The 27,287-nt window shown below is 53.2% G+C and overlaps 2 protein-coding genes and 1 long non-coding RNA gene across 3 annotated transcripts; 2 read left to right on the top strand and 1 right to left on the bottom strand.

Annotated features, from left to right (window-relative positions):
• The first annotated feature begins 5,625 nt into the window (after positions 1–5,625).
• LOC132674964 (cytoplasmic tRNA 2-thiolation protein 1) lies at positions 5,626–11,364 on the top strand. The gene is made up of 3 exons (XM_078439407.2): positions 5,626–5,725; positions 8,625–9,169; positions 10,687–11,364. Exons 2-3 carry the CDS (start codon positions 8,662–8,664, stop codon positions 11,259–11,261), a joined length of 1,083 nt encoding a protein of 360 aa, XP_078295533.2. The 5' UTR covers positions 5,626–5,725; positions 8,625–8,661; the 3' UTR covers positions 11,262–11,364.
• LOC132674965 (uncharacterized) lies at positions 10,123–10,776 on the bottom strand. Its single transcript, XR_009608650.3, has 2 exons — positions 10,663–10,776; positions 10,123–10,299 (listed from the first exon to the last, which is right to left on the bottom strand). It is a non-coding gene; the product is annotated as an uncharacterized LOC132674965 (long non-coding RNA).
• Positions 11,365–11,424: 60 nt separating the features above from the next.
• Positions 11,425–27,052, top strand: KLK14 (kallikrein related peptidase 14). Its single transcript, XM_078439408.2, has 6 exons — positions 11,425–12,487; positions 22,756–22,817; positions 23,604–23,775; positions 25,505–25,758; positions 25,863–25,999; positions 26,587–27,052. Exons 2-6 carry the CDS (start codon positions 22,778–22,780, stop codon positions 26,737–26,739), a joined length of 756 nt encoding a protein of 251 aa, XP_078295534.1. The 5' UTR covers positions 11,425–12,487; positions 22,756–22,777; the 3' UTR covers positions 26,740–27,052.
• The last annotated feature ends 235 nt before the right edge of the window (positions 27,053–27,287 follow it).

A 27,287-nucleotide genomic window follows, 5' to 3' on the forward strand; every position in this document is an offset into this window, starting at 1 on the left:
CGTCTGTGTAAGCAACCCAGGGGACTCTGATGGAGAGAGAGGCTACATAGAGGAACCCTGAGCCTCAGACATCCAGCCCCAGCCCCGGCCACCATCACAACATAACTGCCCAGAAGAGCCCAGAGCAAGACAAGGAGTGAAACTGTCCAGCTGGGCTCTGACCAATTTACAGCACTGTGAGACAAAATACAATGATTGTTCAGGCTACTGAGTTGTAGGGTGGCTTGATGTGCAGCAACAGGTAACTGAAACACTAGCTTGCACAAATCATAGCTAATAGGTAAAAGGTAACGTTCTGGAGGTTTACAGGCCTGATGAATTTTTCTACATACTGTATTTCTTTAAAATTTTTTAAAAAATGTTTATTTACTTATTTTGAGAGAGCAAGAGAGAGCAAGAGGAGGAGGAGTGTGGGGGGGGGGGGGTGGTGGTGGAGAGAATCCCAAGCAGGGTCTGTGCTGTCAGAGCAGAGCCCAATACAGGGCTCAAACCCATGGACTGTGAGATCATGGCCTGAGCCGACATCATGAGTCAGAGACTTAACCAACTGAGCCACCCAGGCACCCCTTTTACGTACTGTATTTAAAGGATGGCTCTTAAATGGAGATCTAAAGCCTTCAGTGAAGACGCCTGTGGAGCTTTGCCAGGCTGGGACTACATTTCCCAGAATCCCCTTCCACGTTTGCATCCAGGTTAAAGCTGGCTACAAGAGAAGGGAGAAGTTGAAGCAGCAGCCATGGGGATCCGAGGGTCAGTGGAGGAGCAGGAACTATTGCAGCTCTCACACCCTGTGGCTGCTCTGGTGGCTCACCTTTGTTGGCTTGACATTCCAGCTGCTCTATTGCTGGGAGTGAAGAAGGTGTTGGAGGAAAGTGGCTGAATTTCCGGGAGCAAGAGCCATTGAGCCCTGGTACATTGATTGGTCCACCAATCCAGGGGGACACAGGTGGCCCAGAGAGAAGTTCACAGTGACATGCAAAGGATCCAGGAAAACAGTGTGCCTGTTTCTCTCCTTCTAAGACATTGTCCCAGGATCTCTTTAACCTGACAACTAGGGCCATTTGCCTATTCACAGGAGCCCCATCTTCCCTGAGCAAAGGACAGGATATGGCCAACGGTCTCAGTAGTCAGAATGACCAATGCCCAGTTTTGTGTGTGTGTGTCTGTCTGTCTATGCTGATTAAATGCCCAAATTAAACATTATTTCCGGGTGTGACTGTGGGGGTGTTTCCAGATGAGATTAGCATTTGAATCGGTTGACTTGGTTGACTCAGTAAAGTAGATAACCCCTTCCGGCTGCCAGTGGGCATCATCCAAGGTCTGAAAAGAACAAAAGGCAGAGGAAGAGTACTCATTCCCTTCCTGAGCTGCGACATTGGTGTTTTCTTGCCCGTGCACTGAGATCTGCAGCATCAGTTCCCCCTGGTTCTCAGGCTTTGGGACTCAGACTGGAATTACACCTCTGGCTTTCCTGGGTCCCCAGCTTTCAGGTGGCAGATTGTGGGTCCCCTCAGCCTCCATTATTGAACCAGTTCTTCATAGTAAATCTCTGTTTGGTTCTGTTCCTCTGGGAAACCCTAATACAGTCAAAAGGGGGACAAACAGATGAAAGCAAGACCTCATGGGCCATATTTCCTACTTTCTCATTATTTCCATGAGAAATAGAAGCCACTGAAAGTGGAAAGCTAGAGAATCAGAGAGTGAAACGTCCAGATTTGTGTTTTCAGGTGTTCTCTCCAGCTGCCCTGGGGGAGGGGGCGGGTTGGAGGGGCATCTGGAGTGGAGTCAACAGTCTGGGGCCGCTGACCATCCAGTATTTCTGTTGACAAAGACTCCTGTCACTAAATGCAGCATGGCCCTCTTGCACAGTTGTGACCCCTAAGAATGCTGGGCTTTACTCTGCCCGTAGTGTGTGATAAGTAAACGCTTGTGGAATGCAGACCATTAAAAGTACAAATTTAGGGGGGAAAGGTGACAAATGTGGTATACAGTAGGAACCAAATTTTGAGTTAAAAACTGTATAGTGTTAACAAGATGACAAAGGCTAGTCCCTGCATCAGAGGGCTGAGACTGGGTGGGACAGGAGGGAACAGGGAAGGGAGAGGAGGTGCATAGATGGGGGTAGGGGCAGGTAGAACACAAAGGATCAGTCACAGGGTGTGTGGGCCAGGTGTTTCCAGGAAGAAGCTGACCATGATGTCCCCATATCTGTCCCTCTGGACTCCAGATCCACACCTTAGTCCCATCTCAAGAAGGGCGGAGACTCGGTCAGGCCTCTCAGCTCTGCTCCCTGGGGGCCCCCACACCTGCAGGGACAACATGGCTCTCAGATCAGAGAGTCACCCCTTTAATTCTAACTACAGGTGAGGTGGGACAGCTCAGCCCCACCTGGTACTCAGGGACTTCCTGGAGACTTCCCTGGAGAGGGATAGGCCCGCTCACCTTGTGTAGTAGATCCAGGTGAGGCCATAGGTGAAGAGGAAGCCAGACCCCATGAGGGCCCCTCTGAGCAGGGTGAGGACCAGGGGCATGAGCCCTCCTACTCCTCAGTCACACAGTTGACGGAAGAGGGGCTTTCTGGGGAAGTGGGGTGGGGGGGGGTGGGGTGGGCAGGGGATGAAGTTCTGGCCCTAGGCCCTTCCACATCCTAAACACCTGGCCAGGTTGTCCACCCCCAGAATCTGTGTTGCAACTCACTTTGCACAGAGAGGCTGAAGGAAATGTTTTGGGAGCCCAGTGGGTGCTAAGCCTGGCAGGTGAATTCCCCTTCATCTCCAGCCCCTATGTGGGGCAGCTCCAGGACATCAGGTGCTTAGGGTTGGGGGAGGGGGGCGGCTTGTTAGGGCTTTTCCTTCCTGGGACCAGCTCAGCATGGCAGGGGGTTGCTATTGGACCAGGATCCAGTGGGGGATGGTGGAGCTGAGAGGTGTGCCTCTCCCACTTCCCAAACAGACACAGAGGGTGCACGACTATTTGACCCAAGCCCATGTATAGACTCCAGGAGTCTAGAGTGGCTGAAAGATCCTGGAGGGAGAGAGGCTTAGCTGAGACTAGAAGGAGGAGAGGAACTGGTCATATTAACATATGGAGGAAGGCACCTCAGGTAGAGGAGTGACAAGCAAAGGCACTGAGCCTTTTATCCCCTGGAAAAAGATGTTTCCTACTGAATCAATTCCTTTATGGACACATGGCTATGAGCCTGGTAGATGAAAGGAAATGCAAATATCTCTGGGACCTGCTAGAGAAGACAGGGAAGTTTCTGCACCTGATAAGCTGAGGAAGTCACCCTGGGATGCAGGGGAGCCACCAGAGGGCTCTGAGTGGGGAAGGGGCAGGGTAGGCTATGGGGGTAGGGAAACCTTTCTGGGCCTGTTCTATGTGGGACACAAACTTGACAGGAGACACCAGAGACCAGGAGGCTGGGCAGGAGGAAGGAGCAATGGTCAAGGCCATATGGGTGAAGGGGAGGAGGCAGGACAAAGAGGGGATGAGGAAGGGAGCAATTTGGGACATTTTCTGGAGATAAAGCTTACAGGACCCATTGATTCATGGGGGTGGGAGAGAAAAGGAGGCATGTGGAGTTAGTCGGGAGTCCTGACCCAAGTAACTGGGGGGATGGAGACCCGTGTCCCCAATTTCTGCACTTCAAAGTCATATTTGGACCCTGCACCAAAGCTGTTAGAGAGACCCAAACTCCACCCTCATTTCCCACCCTAGACTCTTCTGGCTCCTGGCCCACTCACCTTCCTACAGCATGGATTATAGCAGCTACCAGCAGCAGAAACATCTCTTGAACCATAAATGCCAGGCACTGTCTTGGGACAGTCTGGTCACCACGGTCTCAGTATGGGAAAAGTGGTTAAAAACACACACACACACACACACAAGAGGAAGCCAGTGGATAGGAAAAGGATAGTAATTGTATGCATTAGTGCAACTTCAGACCCCCAGTCGCCAGAGATGAAGAGGTTCTTGGTCCTACTCTGCAGGACTCAATGAAGTCTGGAGAAGGCAAAAGACCCCCAAAAGTCATACTGGCTGATGTATCTTTCATACTTGGAAAGCTTCATAGAAATCGGTATGATTTCTGCCATTCAGTACTTGCCAGTGAATTTTTATCCCCTGGAAAAAGATGTTTCCTACTGAATCAATTCCTTTATGGACACATGGCTATTTGGAGGTTTTGTTTCTTCTTGAGACCGTTTCGGTAAATGAAATTTTTCTTATAATTTTTACACGTCATCTGGATTTTAAAATGAAATAGCATATATTTGAGTGAAACATCCCCTTATATTGTTCTTAAAGCAAAAGACATTGAAGCAAAACATACACGGAGAAAACAGTTCAGTTTATAAAGATAAGCTTGATCAATTTTCGTACGATGATGACATTCCTGGAATAACCACCTAGATCAAGAAACCCCACCAGCACTCATTCTCAAGTTACTCCCTTCTAAAAAAGTAACCACTATAAGTAACTTCTATCATCATTGATTAGTTTTCTGTTTTTGACTTCGATGTAGTTGGGATCTTAGTGTCTGGCTTCTTGTGCTTAATATTTTATTGTGAGAGTTACCCACACAACAGCTATCCGTTCATTCTCACTGCTGAAAGAGTTTCACTGTGTGCATATGCCATACGCTATACAATAGGATATTTGGGTTGTTTCTAGTCTGGAACAATTAGGAAGAGTGCTCATACAAACATGGCTTTGATGTGAATATGCACTTTTGTTTGGTGTATTTTTTAGAGTGGGATTTCTCAGTAATAATCGAGAGGGTCTGGGTCTCCAGGCCCCTGGGTTACTGGACCTCTGAGGCTCCAGGACCCCGAGCCTAAAGACTACTGAGTCTCAGGGGTCTGGGCCTTTGGATCCCTCAGTCTCAGAAGTCGGGGTCTCGAGGGGTCAAGCCCTCTCTCACCGGCTTGCCATCCCGGAGCTCCACCTCCTGGTGAAGGGAAGTGTGTACTACCCGGTTCGCTGGCCGAGACCTCAATCTCACCCACTACCCAGAGCCAGGCACACGTCCAGAAACCACCCCCCACCCCCCCAACCACTAACAGCTAGGCACGCGCAGAGACCTCAGCTCACACATACTGCTACCTCTCCCTATCCGACACGCTCATGCACACAAACACCACCCGCACGTGCACGCATAGATCCACTCAGAGCCCCGACCCTCGGACTTCCTGCCCTGAGCATGCGTCACCTCCACCTTTCGCATTCTTGAGCCGCCGCAGCACTCCCATCCTCAATTCCCAGCTGCAACGCCACCCTCAAAGGGTAGAAATCGATGCTCTACAGTGTCTTTAAAAGCCTGTAATAATCCCACGAAAACAGATAATCCGAATACAGCTACTTCGCCTTTTAAGTGTCCGGCACGGTGACGGTGACAACGCACTGCGACAGAAATTCTTTCTGTCTCACCGTCACAGAAACGCTCTCTTTCTCAGTTCTGCCGCGTCCTAAGCCCAGGCGCAGGCGCATAAAGGAAATCGGGCAGTGCACTTTAGCAATCGGTAGAAAGGGCCGCAAGGGTTGCTGGGAGTTGTAGGACTGGGAGGCCTAGTAGGGGCAGGAACTTTGGAGTTGCCGCATGGGGTTCTAGGAGCAGTAGGCAAGACAGCCCCAAAGCCTTGTGGGAGTTGTAGTCTCCGGAGCCACTTCCGTGCCAGACTTCCGCGTGTGGGGCTGTCGGGACGTCCTAGTACCGCGTTCTGTCCAGGTGAGTAGTTGCTCCTGGAGCGTGTGGGCCCATGGGCCCCCGCTCGTTATTGCGGTGCCATGTGAGGTCGAGAGCCTCGGGGAGTGGTGACACTAGCGCCTGTGTCCCAGAGGCCTTCTGGCCAGGATCCCCACTCTGGGCATTGTGGTCCATCCTGTCTCTTGCCCGTCCACCCCTTCCACCAGGTGGGGATTCCACGATCTCCCTCCCCAACCCCCATGCCATTAGGCACATCAAAGAGGCCCCTAGTGTGTCCTCGAGCTTCTGTTCTGATAGAGGGTTCACACACTATCATCCTGACAAGGCGGTAATCCGGAGGCATCCCTGGGGTCCGCGTCTCTTCTGGGGGCATCTATTATTACCTCATTCTACAGTTCTTTACCTAGCGCCGACACCGTTCCAAGCCCAATGTGAGGCTGGTGGACGAGGCAGACCCAGTCCCTGACATTAGTACCCCGAAGGAGACAGGTCGGCCACCATGACGGGTAGAGCCATGGTCAGGCTGGGATGGAGGCATCTTGGCGCCTCTGTGAGCCTAGAGGGGGCGCCTGACCCAGACTGGATTCATAGTCTTCAAGGGGAAGACACTTAACAGGCATTTCAAACCTGATGTGTCCAAATGGAATTCCTGGGGACCCTCCTGACAAAATGGCCCCATCTTCCTCCCCGGTGCTCTGGCCAAAACCTCCAAGTCACTTTGCATTCACCTTTTCTCATCAGCTCCGCCTCCACCCCAATCCAAGTCTTGTGCAAGTCCTATGGACTCTGCCTTCGGAACAGATCTAGAATCCCACCCTTCCCACCTCCACTGCCCACCACCCCCACCCAGGCCACTTGCATCTGTCACTGGCTATTGCCATAGCCTCCTCACTGGCCTCCCTGCCTTTGCTCTTGCCCCCTAAAGGATGTTCCTCACACAGCAGTCAATGGAATGGGATCGTTTTAAAATATAAATCAGGGGCACCTGGCTGGTTCAGTCAGTTAAACATCTGACTCTTGATTTCGATTTCCGCTCCAGTCCTGATCTCAGGGTTGATTAGTAATGTCGAGCCCTGTGTTGGGCTCCATGCTGGGCATGGTGCCTGCTTGGGATTCTCTCTCCCTCTCCGTTTGTCCCTCCCCTTCTCTCTCTCTCTCTCTCTCTCTCTCTCTCTCTCAAAAACAAAACCCTTGTCAGTTCATATCCCTTTCCTGCTCAGAATCCTCCTGTGGCTCATATCTCCCTATGAATAAAATTCCAACTCCATATCATGGCCTATGAGCCTCTGACAATCTGCACAGACTCAACACCTGCCAGGGTCTTCCTCCTTCAGGAGGCAGACCTCAAAACTGGGTGACTGTAGATTTAGGGCAAGAGGAGGGATGAGTCCAAGGTGACTTTATGTCCTGTCCTGCGAAGGGGCTAGGTGGAAGGTGGTGATGCTCTCAGGAGACAGGAAACAGCTGGGCTGGAGCAGGTTTCTGCCTCGTGGAATGGAGCCTGGCCAGTGTGGGCACTTGGGATCTGGGAGAAGGCCTAGCCAGAATCCTCAGTGGGGCATTTGGAGGACCAGCTGGATGGACATCACAATTCAGACTCACCTACAAGAGAATGGGCTGGGTGGGACCCGAGGACCATGATGAGGACTCTCCAAAAGAGACTGGGATTCAGCAGAAGATAAACCAGGGCAACAGAGAGAGGATCAAGTCAAAAGTCAAAGGAGAAAAAAGTTTCAAAGGGCTGTTGCTCAGCGCTGACAGATGCACCTGATGGTCACCATTGATGGCTCCTAAGCGTTACTTGCTGGCCCCGTGACAGGGAGGAGTTCTCTGAGCAGAGGAAAGAGCTGGTGCAAACACCTTCCAGTAGGTGCATCATGGAGTGTTTGAGAGTAGAGACCAGCATGACTGAGGACAGTGGGCCATGAGGTCAGAGAAAAAGGGAGCCAGGTCACAGAGAGCCTCGGAGCCACTGGCTTTTCCTAAAGTGAGAAGGGTTGCATGGGACGATGTATAGAACATACCGGGCAGGGTCCGCTGGCTGTCCTGTGGAGAGGAGAGGAGGGTGGGCAGAGTGGAGACAGGGACTCTGGTGAGGAGCCTCCTGCAGTATTGCTCACATGAGGGTGGCAGCCGTGGAGATGGGGAGACGCATCGCCTTCTGGGTTAAAGCTGCCGTCAAACAGGATTTGCTGTATGCCACTTGGGCATTTGGGGTTTGAGGTCTGAGGATGTGGAGAAACGGTCAGGACTTGACATTGTAATTTGGAGTCACCGGCAGGGAGAGGAAGAAGAGTGGCGAGAGCAGGTCAGCGTCCCGGAGCCCAAGGCATCTTGCCTGGGCAGCTGACAGGATGGAAGTGCTCTTTACTGCAGGAGAAGCAGGCGTGGGAAGAAGAATCGGGAATCTGGATTTTGAGGCGCCTGTTAGACATCTTGAGTGGCACTGGTCCCTTGCCCCAGAAAGTCACAGACAGTAAACAATAGGTCACATGAGGTCATTCCACATATGGTGGCAAATCCTAGAAGCAGATAACCTGCTGGGAGGCTCCTGCACTAGGCCAGGCTGGAGGCCATGGTAGCTTGGGGAGGGGATACTGGGTTTACCAGGCATGTGGGACCAAGGAGGGTGTAGCTAGAGGATTGGTTTTGGCTGGGGATGGAGGAGGTTGGAGGAGGGGGATGGAAAGGGGTCAGGGATGGGCTTATCCATGTTTTGATACATCCGTAGAATCTTGTGGGAGATTCTGACACCAGAGCAGAGTTGAGCCCAGCCCTGGAGGCCCAAACACCCCACCTCGAAAACAAAAGCAACCCCAGATAGTCTCCTTTGGAGATGTGATCCAGCAGCCTCCCCGGAGGCATCGACCCCGCAATCCGGAATCCGCACGTAACCTGCCTCCCCTCTCTCCCTGTCCAGGGGCAGCCAACTCCTCCCCGCCCGCCCGGAACCCGCGATGCCCGCCCCGCAGTGCGCCTCCTGCCACGCGGCGCGCGCCGCCCTCCGCCGCCCGCGCTCCGGCCAAGCGCTGTGCGGCGCCTGCTTCTGCGCCGCCTTCGAGGCCGAGGTGCTGCACACGGTGCTGGCGGGCCGCCTGCTGCCGCCCGGCGCCGTGGTGGCCGTGGGCGCCTCCGGCGGCAAGGACTCCACGGTGCTGGCGCACGTGCTGCGCGAGCTGGCGCCGCGCCTGGGCGTCTCGCTGCGCCTGGTGGCCGTGGACGAGGGCATCGGCGGCTACCGGGACGCGGCGCTGGCGGCCGTGCGGCGCCAGGCGGCGCGCTGGGACCTCCCGCTCACCGTCGTGGCCTACGCCGACCTCTTCGGGGGCTGGACGATGGACGCCGTGGCCCGCAGCACGGCCGGCTCCGGCCGCAGCCGCGCCTGCTGCACCTTCTGCGGGGTCCTGCGGCGCCGCGCGCTGGAGGAAGGGGCGCGCCTCGTGGGAGCCACGCACATCGTGACGGGTGAGCGCGGGCGCCGCAGCCGAGGGGCGCGGGGCGGGCGCTGCAAGGGGTGAAGGAGACGCCGGGGGTGCCCGAAGTGGGGGATCTCCACGAGAAGGGGGTGCGCACGCCCGCTGAAGGTGCGTGGGCAGAGTGTGTGCGCGCCGGGGCTGGGCGCGGCAAGCTTTGAGTCACTGCCTTCGCTTTGGCCACGGAGGGGTGCAGGGGTGCTCTCCGGGGGCTGGGGCTGTGTTCCCTGCAGTTTCCAAAATGACATTCTCTGTGTCCCTTCACAAAAGGAGGCGAGTGAAGTGACACCACCCATCAGAAGCCATCTGTAGTCTGAAACGCAACTCTTTAGACCCCCCTTCTCTGTCGGCCTCTTCTCTCTGAGAACTTGAGAACTTACTCTCTCCCAACCGTTGCTTCAACACGTGATTGTTGACCATCTCCTCTGTACCAGACGCTCTGTAGCCTCGAGCAATACCTAACCTCGGTTACCTCATCTGTAAAACGGGGTTATTAATAATATCGAGGTCCCAGGGTCGTTGGGAATAAAGTGAGTTCTGTGTGAGGCACTTAGACCAGAGACTGGCAAACAGCAGACCTTACAGAGATGTTTGCCTCCTGATGCTGCCCAAGGCAGCCTCTGCCCCTGCCCTCCCGACATGCCCATAATTATAACCCGGCAAGTGCCGCTAAGGAAAAATCACACAGACTTTGCCAGTTTATAACAGGAGGACCCAGTGAAGGGGGAAGCCTGGAGTTAGGAAGTGGTTCCTGAGTGAGCCTGACCTGAAGGCCGCCTGAGTAACCAGTGAAGGGCAGACCCAGTTGTTGGGATCTGAGCAGAGGAGGTGGCTGGTGCAAAGGCCCCGAGGAGGGGAAGTGTGGCCAACTGGAGAAGCCCCAAGAGGACCGGTGTCTGTCGGACCAGACAGACTCAAGTATAAGACGACAAGATGCAGAATAGGTAGACGTTTAGGTGACGTTTATGGTGACTGTTGAGGAAATACCGAAGCTCTCGCTGGCCTTCCTGCACGCGGTGACCCGCATTCCCCGCACTGGGACAGCAACACCTCCACTGACCGTTAGAGGCCGCTTTGACTTCTCCGGTGCCGGTGCCGTGTGACGTACACCTTCAACTGAGACTGACCCTCCTGAAAAAGCAACTGGCACAGGGCCTGGTTGGCGATAAGTGGGTGGCAAATGAGGGCACCCCGGGTTGCCTCCTGGAGGCCTGTGTGTCCCCTCTCGTTTCTCACTGTGCTCACCGCCCACCTCCACCGGGCTGTCGCGCGGTGCCCAGGGGTCTCCATGGCCCTGTCCGGTCCTCCCTGCTGTTCTCCACGCACCCCCCCCCCGCCCCCATCTCTCTCCTGGTCCTGGCGTCCTGCAGTGTCTGGGGGTGGGGTGGGGGTCTCCAGCCCGGCTCGCCCACTCTGGGCCGCTCTCCAGGGCCCCTCCCCGTCCGTCTGGGTCCCTGCTGCCCCACGGCGGCGCCCGCATCTCACCGGCTCCCCGTCTCTCTCCCCCAGGCCACAACGCCGACGACATGGCGGAGACCGTGCTCATGAACTTCCTGCGGGGCGACGCGGGGCGGCTGGCCCGGGGCGGGGGCCTGGGCTCGCGGGGCGAGGGGGGCGCGCTGCCGCGCTGCCGCCCCCTGCAGCTGGCCTCGCAGAAGGAGGTGGTGCTGTACGCGCACTTCCGCCGCCTCGACTACTTCTCGGAGGAGTGCGTCTACGCGCCCGAGGCCTTCCGCGGCCACGCGCGCCACCTGCTCAAGCTCCTGGAGGCGGCGCGGCCGTCGGCGGCGCTGGACCTGGTGCACTCGGCCGAGCGCCTGGCCTTGGCCCCGGCCGCGCGGCCCCCGCCCCCCGGCGCCTGCTCCCGCTGCGGGGCGCTGGCCAGCCGCGCGCTCTGCCAGGCCTGCGCCCTCCTGGACGGGCTGCAGCGCGGCCGGCCCCGCCTGGCCATCGGCAAGGGCCGCGGGGGGCGCGACGAGGAGGGGTCGTCGGGGCCGCCACCCCCGCCTCCCAGCGACTCCGGCTCTGCGCCGGGCCCCGCCGCCGGGGGGTGCGGGGCTGCCTGTAAAGAGCGCTGCGAATAAACCCAAGGGACCTCCGCCCGGGCTTCGCTGCGAGGCTGGGAGGGGGACGGACGGGACCGGTCGCCGCCGACCCCGCAGAAGCTGGGGGCCGGGACTCCTGGGTCTGAGGGAGGAGGGGCTGGGGGCCTGAACTGGGTCTGAGGGAGGAGGGGTTGGGGGCCGGGACCCCTGGGTCTGAAGGAGGAGGGGCTGGGGATCAGGACTCCTGGGTCTGAGGGAGGAGGGCCTATGGGTTCAGACTCCTGGGTCTGAGGGAGGAAGGACAGGGACCAGGACTCCAGAGTCTGAGGGAGGAGGGGGCTGGGGGCCTGGACTCCTGGGTCTGAGGGAGGAGGGCCTGTGGGGTCAGACTCCTGGGTCTGAGGGAGAAAGGACAGGGGCCAGGACTCCAGGGTCTGAGGGAGGAGGGGCTGGGGGTTAGGACTCTCGGGTCTGAGGGAGGAGGGGCTGGGGGCCTGGAGAAGGGGCTGGAGGGGTCAGTACTCCTGTGTCTCAGAGCCGGTAGGAATTAAGGGGCTGCTTGCCTCACACTCTGCCAGGTTCTGGGCATGCTCAGGAGAGTCCTAATGCTTTTATAGGACCTACTATGTGTCATGTCTGACTGTTGCACGAGAAGTAAAACCGCTTCACTTGAGGGACTCTCATTTACAGTAACCATGTTTACCTTTGAGCGCGGCGCACGGTGCGGATGCTGCACCATCCGGTTTCATCCACAGCGCGATCTCATTGGCTGTGCGGTCACCTAGGGGGAGTTTGTCCCTCTGAACCCGGGTGGGGGGAGGATGGCCAGAGTTGGCCTGTGGTTCAGCACCATCCTATAGAAATATAGTGTGAGTCAAATGTGTAATTGTCAGTTTTCTAACAGCTTATTTTTTAAAGGAGGGGGAACAGGTGAACTTTTAGTAATATATTTTACTTGACCCAAATAAATATATTTGATCTAAATATCCAAAATATTACCATTTTAACACGTACGCGCTATTTTTAAAACTATGAGGTATTTTACAGGCGCTTTTTTTTTTTTTTTTTTTTTTTTTGTACTAAGCTTTTGAAATATAGTGTGTCTGTTATAGCCCATCTGCCTTCGGATTCAACCACTGTTCAGACGTCCCATTTGACCCGAGGGCCCCAACAAGGGAACTGGGAAGATGCTGTCCTAGGCCTTGGCCACAAGAGGTCACTGTGCCCACGCCTGTGCATCAGGTGGCCATTGCTGGCAAAATCAGGTCTCCGCTGCCCACTTGGGAGCTCTGCTCTCTGCCCCCCCCCCCCCACCCCCACCCGGGACCCCCTGGTCTGAGCCAGCCGCCAAGGGCGAGAGGCACAGTCTGGCAGAAATATTAAGGCCCCATAGGAAACCTTCCTTGACCTCAAGACCTGTGTGTACATGCACTCATTCATTCTGCAAATATTTATTGAGCACTTCATTTGTGACAGCCGTGAACACATAAATACCTTCCCTAATGGGAGAGGCCAAAAAGAGAAAGGAGAAGAATAAGTTGAATATATAGTATGTCAGATGGTAATAAATCAGGGGATGGAAACATGCCCACATTGAAGCAGGTGTACTGTAAGCCCTGACAGTTGGGTTTTCTTTTTTCTTTTCTTTTCTTTTTTTTTTTTTTTTTTTTTTTTTGTAACTTTTAAATGTTTATTTATTCTTGAGAGAGGGGGAGAGTCAGAGAGAGGGGGAGACCCAGAGTCTGAAGCAGGCTCCAGGCTCTGAGCTGTCAGCATTCAAACTGCAAGATCACAACCTGAGCCACCCAGGCGCCCCTGGTTTTCTCTTTTTTGTAATCCAAGTGCCTGACTTAAGCTTTGCTCACCAAGGCTTCCTCTTCAAAGATGGCTATCTCAGTAAACAGATTTCCAGTCAGACAACTAGATAAAAAAAAAGCCTGGCTCCCTCCCCCCACCCCCTCCAGGCACCTTTGTTTTAGAGATCTTAGCTGATTTCCATAAATCACCAGCAGCCTGTTTTTCCTCTTCCCAAGCTTTAAATTCCCCACTCTTCTGTGGTTTTTTTTTTATGTTTATGTTTATGTTTATTTTTGAGCACAAGTTGGAGAGGGACAGAGAGAGGAGGGAACAGAGGGTAGGAAGCAGGCTCTAGACAGCAGAGAGCCTGATGTGGGGCTTGGGAACTCATGAACCAGAAGATCATGACCTAAGCCAAAGTCTGGCTTAAACTGACTGAGCCACCCAGGCGCTGCCCCCGCCCCCCAACTCTTATGTTTTAAATTCATGAATAGTGAACCCTTGAAATCCTAGGCACCCCCCCTTGATCCCAATAAAAGCAGAACCCCAGACACCCATGCACCCACCCTCCACCGTGACTTTGCTGTATGGCCAGTGGTATGCCATGTGATTTCCAGATCCTGTAAGTAATAAACCTTTTTTTTTTTTAAGTTTCCTGGTGGTTACTCTTGAGGGCAATCTTGCAATCATGAGAACCCGGGTTATCGATGGGCTGAGACCCACACAAAACAGTGAGGTGGACAGAAAGGCCTCAAGGAGAAGGTGGCATCTGAGCCAAGACCTATCCAACGTGAGGCAGTGAGCTCTGCAGATGGCAGGGAAGAGCCTTGTTGGTGGCAGCACAGCAGTCACAGACCGAGGCAGGGTAATGGGGGAAGAGAGGGCTGAGAGGGAACAGAGCGTATAGGCTCAGCTTTGGTTTTCAGACAGAAGCCACAGAGAGTTTTGAGCAGAGGAGTGAAAAAGGTCGTCCCTTTATTCACGCAGCAAACATTTGCTGATATCTCCCAGGGGCACTGAGGCAGCCCCAGTCCCGGCCCTCAGTGGTTTCCTCAGGTCTTCCCACCTGTCTGGTGGGGAAGGCAGACATGGAGGGACGCGTGCTACGGTCAGGGGAGCTAGCCAGGGCACCAGGGAGTCCAGAGGTGAGGTGCCCAGCTCAGCATGGGGTGTCACAAAATGCCTTCTGAAGGAGGCAGTGTTAAAACACTGAGGGTAAGAATTAGCACGAGAATGGGGTGGGAGGGAGATGGGGCTGAAAGAATGGCAGATAGAGGCCTGCAGGCAAGGAAGGACCTTGAACCTGTTTGGAAGGGCTGCTAGCAGGCCAAGATGGTGGGGGAGGAGCTAGCCCAGGGGGACTGCCAGGGGAAGCCAAACAGAGCAGAGGCAAAGGGGTGGGATGGTGGGAATGGATGGGAGGGCTATTTAGTGAGCACTCACCATGGGTTGGAAAGCCTACTAAACCCTAGGGTGTGTTTGTAAGCATAAGAGCTCCTGCATGAACCCCAATACAAGAGGAGTCCTTCCCAAACAGACTGAACAGAAATAAAGATGTTTGCCAACGTAGGCAGAAGGCCATAGTAAACACGGGGCAGTCTTTTGCTGAGGGAGGAAACCATAGTAAGCATGGAGGGCAGAGCAGGGATGTTGCTGAGGCAGGAAGCCCCAGTCATCATGGAGGGAGGTTTTGCTATGGTTTTGCCCTTGGTAAATGCAGCCCCTACGTAAGCACAAGGGATCCTTCATTCTTGTTGAGGATGGCAGTGGATCTGTGAAAGGATCAAGGCTGATAGGGCGGAAACCGCATCCTCCAGAGTCACTTGGAATCTTTCTTCCCTGGAGGGATTTAAAGCCCAGTCTCAGAAAGATGGGCTTTCCCTGTCTTCTCCTATGTTTTGCTCTCCCAAGGCTGGATAATTGGAGATTCGTGCCAGGTCTGAAGAGGTAGAAGCATTGGGTACAGAGATTCTGGAGGGAAACAGATTTCTGGAGAGAAGCAGAGATCCTGGAGGGAAGTAGATTTTTAGAGAGAAGCAGAGATTCTAGAGAGAAGACGACTGAGATAAACTTACTCCTTCAGCCTGTTTATACAGAGCCCCACTTCATGCCAGGTACCAGACTAGGCTCAGGGGTTTCAGCAATGAATCTGCTAGATGAGGTCTCGGCCCTCATGAAGACTCAGTTCAAGTGAGAGAGATTTTACTTCATTCCACAAATGTTTACTGTGTGCCTACTATGCACCAGGGCACAGAACCAGATAAGGAAAGCAAAAACCCCTGCCCTGTCAGAGATGACACTCAAGTTACGGGAGACAGAATCCATAAGAATGAAAGTAAATAAAACGTGAGGGACATCTGATGGTGATAAATGCCATAGAGGGGGGAAAAAAAGAGAGACAATAAACAAGGAAGCAAAAACATAAAGCAATTTTAGATTGAAATAAGGCATAGGAAGGAAACTAACAAGAAGAGAATGTCTGCTCCAGACAAGGTGATCACAGTGGCAGGAAGGGTATCCCAGGCAAAGGGATCAGCAAAGACAAAGACCTAAAGTGGGACAAAGACCCTCAACTACCACACTGGGAAAATCAAAGAAGTGCAGGGGAGCTGAGGCACAGAGCATGATGGAGTGATGAGGTTGGAGGGATGGATATAAGCCAGACAGAATGCCTTGGAGGCATTTGGGTTTTATTCTATTTGCAGTGGGGAATCATAAATGGGTTTGAAGCAGTTTTTAACATGATACTGTTTAAAATTTTAAGAACGCATTGGCTGCCGAGTGGAGAACGGACGTGGCATTGGTAGGGGGGTAGGAATAGGGGTCAAACGTGGAAGCAGTGAGACTAGTTAGGATGCTATTGCACCTGTCCAGGTGAGAAATAAACACGGCTTGGTGAGAGAAGAGGGCAGTAGGTGGATTCCATGGCTATTTTGGTGCCGAGAAGACAGGAATTGCCAAAGTGGGAGGTGGGTGTGAGGGAGGGAGCAAGGACCACTCCCAGCTTTTGACCCAAGCAACAGGGAAAAGGATGGTGTCGGTGTCGTTTACTAACAAGGAGAAGACGCAGGGGGAGGGTGGGAGTGGACCCACCTTCTGCCACTTTTTAAACTGCAATAAATGAGAGATAATAAAGACGGAAGGAGGTGGGGCAGAAGTGTTCTCTGGCTGTTGACCTGGCATCAGGGGCGCCCGGGTGTGCAAACAGAGGCTGCCTGGCACGTAGCAGATACAGGTGCTGACTCAGAGCCATCCGAGAGATTACCCACAAAGTTTGGGTAATCAAAGAGACACGTGAGATCAGCATCAGAGGGGCATCAAGTCGGACGGGCTGAGGTTTGAATCCCACCTACAGCACTTGCTCACCATGCAATGTTGGGCAACTAACCTAATTTCTCTGGGTTTTCCCCATCTGTAGAACGGGAGCGATTGTGTGTGGGCCAGCGGGGGGGGTTAAGGGAGATGTGGCACATGGAGGTACTAGAAAAATTGCCAGCCAGGAGCTGGTCAGGGCCCAACAAGGCAGAGTGAGGGTCCGTTTCCTCATCCCCCAAGCATCCGTCGCGTGCCGGACTGTGCCAGGGGGATGGGGATCCAGCAGAAGATTCCCTGCCCTCAATGGCATGCAAACACATTTGAAGACAGAATGGCATGGGGTTTAACAGCTGGATGCCTCAGGTTCCAATCCTGGCTCTGCCCCTTGCACAAGCGACTTTTGTCTGAGACCCCGTTTCCTCACCTGTAACACGGTGCTAATAAGAGTCTCTAAACCTCATGAAGCTGCTGGGAGGATTAAACATGATCATGTTTATGAGGTCCTTGGCAACCTGCCTGATATTCATTATAGGTGCAGACAGAGACAGGCATTCCCTGACACGGGGACTCAGGAGACTTGAAGCGAGAGGACCCCTGGTTTTGCAGTCCCCCAGCCTCCACGGGGTCTGAGACCACCTCCCCCATCGCCCATTCCCACGGTAGCACCCTGGCCCCTATCTCCATCCAGAAGGGCTCCACCTCAGAAGCCACAAAACCCACATCCTACTCCCTGACCACAGCCTCCCAGGCTTCCAGAGCTGTGGGTGTCTCTGCCATACCTGTTCTTCCACCTCAGGGCACCCCTGACCCCCTCATGCAGCCTCCCGCCAAAGCCCCTTCCGTCTGCCTTTCCTATACCCCACAGTCCTTTCCACCTCTAGTGTCCTCAGCACCCCTCCCACCATCACCCAGCCCTTCATGTTCCTGCTCTTTGCTGGAGAAAAACAAAACAAAATCGTCCAACTGCTCAAAAGATGCCTCTTTAAATTGCTGAGTGCCAACTTCACCTGGGTGCCTTCTCCTCCCTCACCTCCTCAACCCCACCCACCCAGGTGCCCCTTGAGATGAGCTGGCCTCCGTCTTCCTGGAGGAAGCAGAAGCCACCCCAAGGGCCCTCCCTCCTCTTCCTGCCACAGGACCCACACCCCACCCGAAACCTCACCCGCCCTTTCCTTCTTCCTTCCTGGAACAATGGAAGAGGCGTCTTTCCTCCCATCTGGAGCTAATCCCACCACTCAGGCAGTTGCACCATTTGCCCCTTTGTTCTCGGGCATCTCACTCCCTGTGGTTGTTAAGAGCTGTCCGCCTGGGTTCGAATCATGGCGACACCACTCAGCGTTGTGTAAACTTGGGCGGACGACTTCCCTTCCTCATCTGTACCTTGAAGATAATAAGAGTGTCTTTCTCACGACACCATGGGAAGGCTTTGGTGAGCTAATTTATGAAAAATGCACTCAAACACTGTTGGACCCACAAATCAGTGCACAAATGGAACAGACCTTCAAATCGCCTTGGAAAAGACAATGGAAGAGTCAGGTAATGGAGCAGAGAGCCCGATAGTCCTGGAGTTTGAACGTTTCCTCTTGCACTGACCAGCTGGGTGACCTTGGACAAGACACTTCTCCCCTCTCAGCCTCAGTTTTTCTGTAAAGAGGGACAAGATAGTACCTATCCCATAGAGTCCATACTTTCCATGGCCTGACCGCCCTCATTTCTTTCTATTGTTTCCCCCTTACTCACTCTGCTCCAGCCACACTGGCCTCCTCACTGCTCCCCAGACATACCTCAGGGCCTTTGCACTTGCCACTCTTTCTGTCTAGAACAGTCTTTCCCCAGAGACCCCCAACCCACTTAGGTCTTTGCCCAAAGATCACCTCACTTGCAGCTTTCTTGACCCTATTCCCCTCCCTACTTTCTTATGATTTTTCATACATTCATAAGTTGTAATATCATATATTGTACTTATTTAACTTTCTTTCTCTTGATTGCCCCCCCCCCCAAATATAAGCTTCAGCAGGGCAGGGATTTCTGTCTGTTTTGTTCATGGCTATATCCTCAGTGCTTAGAACAGTGGCTCATGCTCAGTGAGTGCTCTGTGTTGTTGAACGGAGGGAGAGAGAATGAAGGAAGGTGTGAGGGAGAGAGAGAGGAAGAGAGGGAGGGAGGCAGGGAGAAAAGAAGCTAGCCCACATGAAGAACTTCCTTGGTCAAACAAAATATGGCACATCCACTAAGTGGCAGATGATTCCACTTAAAAAAATGGATAAAGAAGATGTGGTTTATATATACAATGGAATACTACTTGGCAATGAGAAAGAATGAAGTCATGCCATTTTCAGCAACATGGATAGAACTGGAAGGTATTATGCTGAGTGAAATAAGTCAGTCAGAGAAAGACAGATATCATATGTTTTCATTCATATGTGGATCTTGAGAAACTTAACAGAAGACCATGGGGGAAAGGAAGGGGAAATAATAGTTAGAAACAGAGAGGAAGGGAAGCAAACCATAAGAGACTCTTAATACAGAGAACAAACTGAGGGCGGATGGGGGGCAGGGAAGAGGGGAAAATGGGTGATGGGCATTGAGGAGGGCACTTGTTGGGATGAGCACTGGGTGTTGTATGTAAGTGATGAATCACGGGAATCTACCCCCAAAACCAAGAGCACACTGTATACACTGTATGTTAGCCAGTTTGACAATAAATTATATTTTTAAAAAATAAAAAGGAAGGAAACTCTGAAACACACGACAATACGAGTGAAATTTGAGGACATCGTGCTCAATGACATAAGCCAGTCACAAAGTGATTCAGCTTCTACAAGGCACCTGGAGTGGTCACAGCCATACAGACAGAAAGCAGATAGAGGTTACCAGGGCCTGCAGGCGAGGGGACAGAGAGATAATGTTGAATAGAGACAGAATTCCTGTTGGGCAAGATGGAAAAGTTTTGGAGATAAATGGCTGCAATGATTATACAATCATGCAAATGTACTTCAGGTCACTGAACTGCCCACTTAAAAATGACTTAAGGGGTGCCTCTGGGTCGTTCAGTTGGTTAAGCGTCAGACTCTTGGTTTCCACTCCGGTCATGATCTCATGGTTCGTGCGTTCCAGGCCCGCATTGGGCTCCACGCTGACCGTGCAGTGTCTGCTTGGGATTCTCTCTCTCCCTCTCTGCCTCTTTCCTTCTCAAAATAAGTAAACATTTAAAAAAAAATTTTTTTTAATGATTTAAATGGCGAATTTTGGGAACACAACACTGTGCCCAGCCTGCAATAAATTGGAGCTGTTTTCATCCTTCCTTCTCTCCTTGCCAACCCTAGCTGGCCACACACCTGTCTCCTCCCCCTCTTCCAGTCCCTCCAGCCACCAAAACCTTACAGTCTCCCCTCTATCCTTTTCCCCAGTGGCCACCCCGCTGTGTCCCACTTCCTCCCTAAAAAAGTTATCTTAGCTTCCCCAACAGCACCCTTTCCTGGCCTTCCTCCCAGCTCTTCCCTTGCTCCTTCTCAGCCCTCTGCCCCCTAAACCAGGGGTCTTCCTTGGGGTCCTGGGCAGATGTCCCTGGTCTTTCCACTCCATACAGTCTCTGGGCGTGGGCTCCAGGCACCCTGGCTTCCAGTGCCGCTGGTGCTGAGAACACCCCACCTCTCTCTAACCAGACAGCTCTCCTAAGCTCCAGACCGGGGTCTCCAGTGGGGACCCTAAGGGATCGTTTTGCTTGCTCAGAATCACCCTTGGGCTTCTGCTTTTCCTGGCCACCTTTCCCCTCCAGCCCTCTGAGCTCTGTCCCCATCCTCCGGCCTGAAGGTCTCTACTCAGAACCCCTCACCTCCTTCCCACCCCACCCCACACACACTCCCTCCATGCCCCAGGCAAACACCTGCTCATCCACAGCAGGCCCCAGCTTAGACAGCTCGCCCTTCAGGAACCCTTTCTCCACTCTGGGGTTCCATCAGGCCCTTCCACGTTCCCTGTCAGAGGGCACATCACCCCGGACTGAGTTTCCTATTGCGGATTGGCCTTTCCCATCAGACCATAAGTTCCTTGAAGGCAAGGACTCTGGCCACCTGCTCATTCATTCGATTGTTCATTCATTCATCAAATATGTTTTGAGCACTCATGTCATGGCCAACAACACTGCTAAGCAGGTGGGTGGATTGGTGAACAGGTCGTCTGGGTTTTAGATTCTGGAGGGAAGGAGCTGAGTAACCTGGGAGGTCCAGGGCTGGGCTGGGAAGCGATAAGCTGTGAAGGGACCCTATTTGTTCTTGTAGCCCCAGTCGTTTACTTGGGCTCCCTCAGGTTCACTAAAGTCTTCTCCTTAAGCAGAGGGTTCTTTTGAAGCAGAGGTCTCTTTTGAGACCTCCTGTTCACCAAAGTCTTCAGCATAGTGGAGGGTCACCATGAGTCCATCCAATCAAAGGTTTCTGCTCAGGGGAAGGGGGCAGGGCTTGTGTTTACCAGGAAATTCTGTTTGGTGGCTGTTTATTTTTAAAATCCATATTAAAAAAAGGACAAAGACATATTTATGGACTCCAAGAAATTGCTCGAAGAGTAGAGTCCCAGGGGCTCCTTCCCTCGGCTTTTTAACCGTATCAGACCCAAATCAGACCCAGGAATTCAATGAGGGCCGTTAGCCAGACTACAGGTCTCCTTCCAGGTCAGCTCTTCAGGTGCCTCTATTTGCCGGTGTGCACGTGTGCAAATATCTGTTTCTATGTAATGTTACCTCCTGTGTAGGTCCAGGTCACCACAAGGGTCCCCAGCCCTCCTGTGCCCCCAGGGTGGGATGGGGGTCTTTCCTTCTGGTTTGCCAGGGCCCTGGCCGCCTAAAGCAGGGAGCTCCTTAGAGCCAGTTCACAGGCAACCGAAGTGCACACGGGGAGCCCGGTGTGTGGGTTCAGACACACTGAGTCCCCAGGTGCAGACCAGACTAAGCAGCAGCCCAGGCAAAGAGGAAGGAAAGTGGTTTGGGAGCCAACCCCGGGGAGGGAGGGGAGGGAAGGGAGGGTTCTTGAGAGAGGGAGAGTGCACAGGCTGCCTCCTGAGTCACCGTGCCCTGCTCAGGCCCAGGGACAAATTGCAGTCATTAGGGAATTTAAGAGGCTGGGGAGGTGCTGTACTGAGGGCAGCGTGCCCTACCCCAGGTTAGGAGGGGTCCCTTGGACCCAGAGCACCTCGTTGGGCTGTCTGGAGCCCTCCCCCACCTCACTGTTGTCTCCCCGTCTGTCCTCTCTCTAGGTCACCATCTCTCACTCTGTCCCCGCCCCTCTGCCGAGTTGGGAGACACCAATTCTCCACTGCTCCTTCTCCTCCCCGCTGGGGTCCCTGCTCCCCAGACTTTCAGGACTGTGAGAACCACAAAGCCAGAAAGCCTAGGGGACAAGACGGTCCCAGGTGTCTCCTGCCCTTCCCCGCCCCACTCCCTGCCTCCCTCTTCCAGGCTGCTGTCACCTCCCATCTCTGCCTCCCTGTCTCCTCTGAGTGCGTCCCCACCACGTGCTGTGCCCTAGCTCCCTTGGTCACCCCCTCACCTGCCTGGTCCTGCATCGTCCTCCCCTCCTCCAGCATTTCATCCTCCGGTCCTCCTGCTATTATTTTGTGTGTTTGGGTGGGGGAGGGGTGGTGATCCTGCCTTCCTTCTCTCTCTTCACTCGGTTCTCTTTGTGTCTCTGTTCTGCCTTCAGTGTCTTCCTTGTCTTCCCTGTTTTTCTGTTTATTTCTTAGCTTTCCCACATTCCCTTCTCCATGAATCACTGTCTCTGTGCTGCGCCTGCCCCACTGTCTCCCCCCCCCAACCTCCTTTGTCCCCATGTCCACATTCATCTTCCTTCTCCTTCCCCATCTTTCCTTAGTCTCTCTCCCTCTGACACTTGTCTCTCGGGTCTGTGTTTCTCTGACCCTTTCTCTGGTTCTCCACCTTCTTATGTTACTTCTCTTACATTTCCCAGTCTTCTCTGTGTCTCTTTACCCCCAACCCTTACCAGCACCTTCCCCTGAGCCACCCACTCTGTCCACCCTGCCCTGAGGTCCCCCTCCCTCCCTGGGTTCCTCCCAGATTAAACACCTTCCCTGGGCGGGTTCTCATTAATGTGGTGGCTGCTTCTCTGACCAGAGAAGGGAGGGAGGAGATGGGACCAGGGAGTCCTGGAGTCCTGGAATGGGAAATGGGCAATAAAAAAATGTCAGGAGAAGGGCGGGGGTGGGGGAGGCAGGGCCTGTTGCCCAGGCCAGGGATAAAAGGGCTCCACAGAGTGACAAGGAATCAAGGCACCACCCCCCTTCCTGCACACACAGAGCCGCATCCACGTCTCGAAGGGTCTTGGTCTCTGTGTAAGGCCTTCACTGTCTCTGTCCCTCATCTCTGGGTCTCTTGCCGCCTCCTTCTCTCTCACTTTCTCTTTGCATTTGCCAGAACCTGACCTCCAGACCCCAGAATGCTCCTCCTGTTGACAGCACTCCAGATCATGGCTCTAGGTAAGACAGCAGTGAGATCCGGAGTATGGCAGTCCCCTAGGCATGCTGAGAAGAGATGGAAAGTGTTCCCTGGGGCCCTGGGGTGCTCATGGATGACCTGATGAAAAGACAGGAGGGTGGTTTGGGGGTGGTGACTGAGGGGCATGCAGAAGGGGCCTGAATTCTGAGTTGTGGAGATATCAGGATGCAGGAGTCGAAGGAGATGGGGAGGAATAAATGAGGAATTGTGGAGAAGTATCCAGTGGTGTCTAGGTTTTATTTAAAAAGGAGGGCTGCAAAACTAATGGAAAGATGGCATGTTGGTGGTGGTGATTGTGGGCGTGGTGGTAGGTGTGGGTGTGTAGTGAGACAGTGGATCCTGGGGGTCCACACGAGTGTGAAGATTGGATAAAGGGCAGGGAGCTCCTTGAATGTGTTGGAGAAAAATTAATGGGAGGAATGGTGGTATCCTGTGAAAAGTGGTGGTAGAAAGTATTCATGGGAGAGTAGAGTCAAGGGTAGTAGATATGTCAGAGCCCTGGATGAGGCAGCCATGGGATCAAGTAATATACTATGGAGGTGATGGTGGGGGAGGGGTGGGTGTCAGAAAACTCCCTGATTGTGTTGGGGCAATAATGGAGGCAACATTGGGCATATCTCAGACTGGGTGGGACAAATAGAGGCAGGTGGTTTAGGGGTTAGGAAAAGAAAAGGGATTTGTGGGTCCCAGACATCCTAGAGAGTTGGGGGTGGAAAGCATTTGTTCATCTGCTTTCCCCACCACACCCCACCTCTGCCTGTTCCTAGCCATGGCACAGAGCCAAGAGGATAAGGACAAGATACTTGGTGGTTATACATGCATCCAGAACTCCCAGCCATGGCAGGCGGCCTTACTGGCAGGTCCCTTTCGTAGTTTCCTCTGTGGAGGGGTCCTGCTGTCAGGCCAATGGGTCATCACCGCTGCTCACTGTGCCCGCCCGTGAGTAACCCCCTCCCCTATTCCTGTGCAGGGTGAATTCTAGAGTCTAGAGTCCCAGAGCTCAGCTAAGAACCTAGAGCATTGTGTTGAACCTAATGTAGTAGCTGGATCCTGGTTTGGGGTCTAGATAAGAGCCTAGAATTACCAACACAGCTCAGAATATAGAATCCAACCATAAATCTTGAACTCGGCTTAGATTCTGAAAGCAGATTGACAGTTTAGAACCCATATGCCAGCTTAGAGTCCCACACAAAAATTAGAAGCTAACTTATCTGGAGATCCATCTAGAGGCCAAACTCTACATAGAGACCAAGATTAGGAGCCCATTCCAGATTGGTGGTTCAATTGAGGGCACAATCTACATTCAGAAACTCAGGACCCCTCTCAGAACACTGCCTAGAATCCAAAGCTTAGTCTAGAACCTGCAGTCCAGCCATAAATCCAGGACTCTGATTACAGCTAGAACATACAGCTCCGGGCTCTGGGCTGCGAGCACAGAGCCTCCGGGCTCTGGGCTCAGAGTGTAGGATAGACAGAACCAGAGCCCATTCTAGGTACAATGTTTAATTCAGAGTCTAGTCTATAGCTCCTTTTTGAAAGGCCTAGAACCCAAACCTCAGCCCAGTGTCTAAATCCCAGAATGCAGACCATAATCTGAAGTCTCATAAAGAACTCAGAAGTCTAGACCAAACCCTAGAACCTAGATCCCTGACAAAAGCTCACCCAGTACCTATAAACACTAAGATATAATTCCATAAATTGAAGTTCATGTCAAACCTAAAGCCCAGAACTCAGCCCAGTGTCTAGAATGCAAAGTCCAGAGTGCAAGACAGCATCCAGAAACTTGGATCCAAGCAATAACCTGGAGCTCCATCTTGAACCCAGAGCTCAACCTGAGGTCAAGGCTCAGACCAGAGTCTAGAAGCAAGAGCCCAGACCATAACTGTAGTTCAATCTAAAACAGAGCCCACCCAAGAATCAAAAACTCAGACTGATGTTTAGGAAAGACAGAGCTCAAACCATCGTCTAAAACCCAGGCCATAAACCAGAGTTTAAGCAAGAACCCAGAACTCAACCTAGGAACTGAAGCTCATATCCATGTCCAGAATCCATAGTTCAGATCACAGTCCATTGCTCAATGTAGAATTGAGCCTACCCTACAACTAAAAGCTCAAATAAACATCTAGAACCAAGACTCATACCATAATGCAGAGCTCAGAATAGAATCTGCAGTCTATCCTAACACCAAAAGCTCATACTCATACCTAAAACGCATGCCATGATCCAGACTCCATCTAGAGAACCCAAATTCTAGCTTCACCTCAAAAGTTCAAAATGTCTAGAACCCAGAAGCCAGGCTGGCACCAGGATGGAGCCTCTCAGGAGCCTCCTCCAGGATATCAATTCTGTTTTAGAGCCTAGAGCCATAGCCCAGAGTCTCAGTTGGAACTCAGAGCCTAGAACCCAGCACTGAGCCAAGAACCCCCAATCATTACCTTACACCCAAGCCAGAAACCACAACACAGCTCAAGACGGAAAGGGGTGGATGGTGGGATTGACCCAAGGGAGAGCCCAAGCTATGAGAAAGGGCACAGGAGTCCAGCTGATGTTCCAAAGTTGGTTAGACTTGTGGGAAATTCATCAGCAGGGAAGGGAAAGGGGCCAGAGGATGGGGAGTGGTCCCCAGGTCAGATCCTGAGCAGTGCTGCTTTTGGGGGTCATGGGCCAGGATCCTTCATGTAGCCCTGGGCAAGCACAACCTGAAGAATTGGGAGGCTACCCAGCAGGTGCTGCGTGTGGTTCGCCAGGTGCGACACCCCCAGTACAACTCCCGGACCCACAACAACGACCTGATGCTGCTGCGGCTGGAGCGGCCTGTTCGGCTGGGGAGGGCGGTGAAGCCCATTGCCGTGGCCAGTACCTGCATGAGCCCAGGGACCCCCTGTCTCGTGTCTGGCTGGGGCACCACATCTAGCCCCATTGGTAAGTACTTCTATATCCTGGAAATGAGGGGCTGGGGGACTGGACTTCTGGGTCTGAGGGAGGAGGAGGTAAACCCGACTCGTAACCCTTCAGTGTACCCCCAGCCAGGTACCCCAACTCCCTGCAATGTGTGAACATCAACATCTTCTCGGATCAAGAGTGTCAGGGGGCTTATCCCGGAGCCATCACTGCCGGCATGGTCTGTGCAGGTGTTCCGCAAGGAGGGAAGGACTCTTGTCAGGTGAGGTGCAGAAAGGAGAGCTGGAGGAAGGGGATTGTTTGGGGCTGGCACTTGGGTACCAAAGGATCTCAGGAGCATGAAAATCAGAGGAGGTATCCCCAGAACTGAGAGAGATTGTAATAGTCCAGCTGCATCCTAGCTGTATACCCTTGGGTAACAGGCCTAATCCCTCTGTCAGACAGGGGTAGCTCCTCTTAGAGCACATGGTGGAATCAGATGGTAGTTCATGGAAAGAGTTCAGGGTGGTGCCTGCACTTAGCTCTGATCACTGCTCTCATTGCTGTTATTATATTTGGTCACCTGGAAATCTGTGCTCAGCACCTCTAGAGACCTTAGTCCATCCCTGAGAGGTGACTCCAGAGACAGGGAGATGTAAAGAGGCACACACAGTTTTCTAGAGCAGCACAGTGAGCCCCAAGGCGAAGAGACAGAAGGAAGCGTGAAAAGGGAAGGCAGTGATATCTCCAGAGCCCTGTCCAGGGGTCTCAGCCCACCTCTTCCCCATCTCTGCCTCTTGAGTCCTCCACACCCACGGCTCTGGCCATCTGTCGTCCATGGGTGTCTCCATCTCGGCCTCTCCCCTTCAGGGCGACTCAGGGGGACCCCTGGTGTGCAAAGGACAGCTCCAGGGCCTCGTTTCCTGGGGGATGGAGCGTTGTGCCCTGCCCGGCTACCCTGGGGTCTACACCAACCTGTGCAAGTACCAGACCTGGATCCAGAAAACCATACGGAGAAGATGATTGTTGGTATGACTTAACGTCAGCTGCCCAGCTGTCTCCCCAGACCCTGCTCTCTCCACTCAAGACCCAGGAGTCCCAGCCCCCAGCCTCCCAGCCCTCCTCCTCCCTCAGACCCAGGAGTCTAGGCCCCCAGCTTCTCAATGGGGACCCCTGGCCCAGGACTCCCCTTTCCCAAAGAAGTTCCTTCAGGTTTTCTCTCCACTCCCCAACAACACCATTATTCAAGACCCTTCGGTACAGGGACAAGAGCATGAAAACACAAACTGGCATCATACCCCAAAGAAGACAGTTTTCAAAGCTTAGTGTCTCTAAAAACTAGATAAATAATAATAAAAATGGAATAATCCTAAAGTCCATTCACCTGTTCATTTAATTCATCTGACAGATATGTACACACAAGTGGCTGAATGGGGTCCGTGTTGTTCCCTTGGAGTCACCCTCCATTCCCTACATCTGGTGTGGTAGAGGGAAATGCCCAGCCTCGCGGCATGACCCTGAACAAGACCGTCCCTCCCGAGGCTGGGTCCTGTGAGCAGGGACTGCTGAGG

Source organism: Panthera onca, chromosome E2, assembly GCF_046562875.1.
Source record: "Panthera onca isolate mPanOnc1 chromosome E2, mPanOnc1 haplotype 2, whole genome shotgun sequence".
Lineage (NCBI taxonomy): Eukaryota > Metazoa > Chordata > Mammalia > Carnivora > Felidae > Panthera > Panthera onca.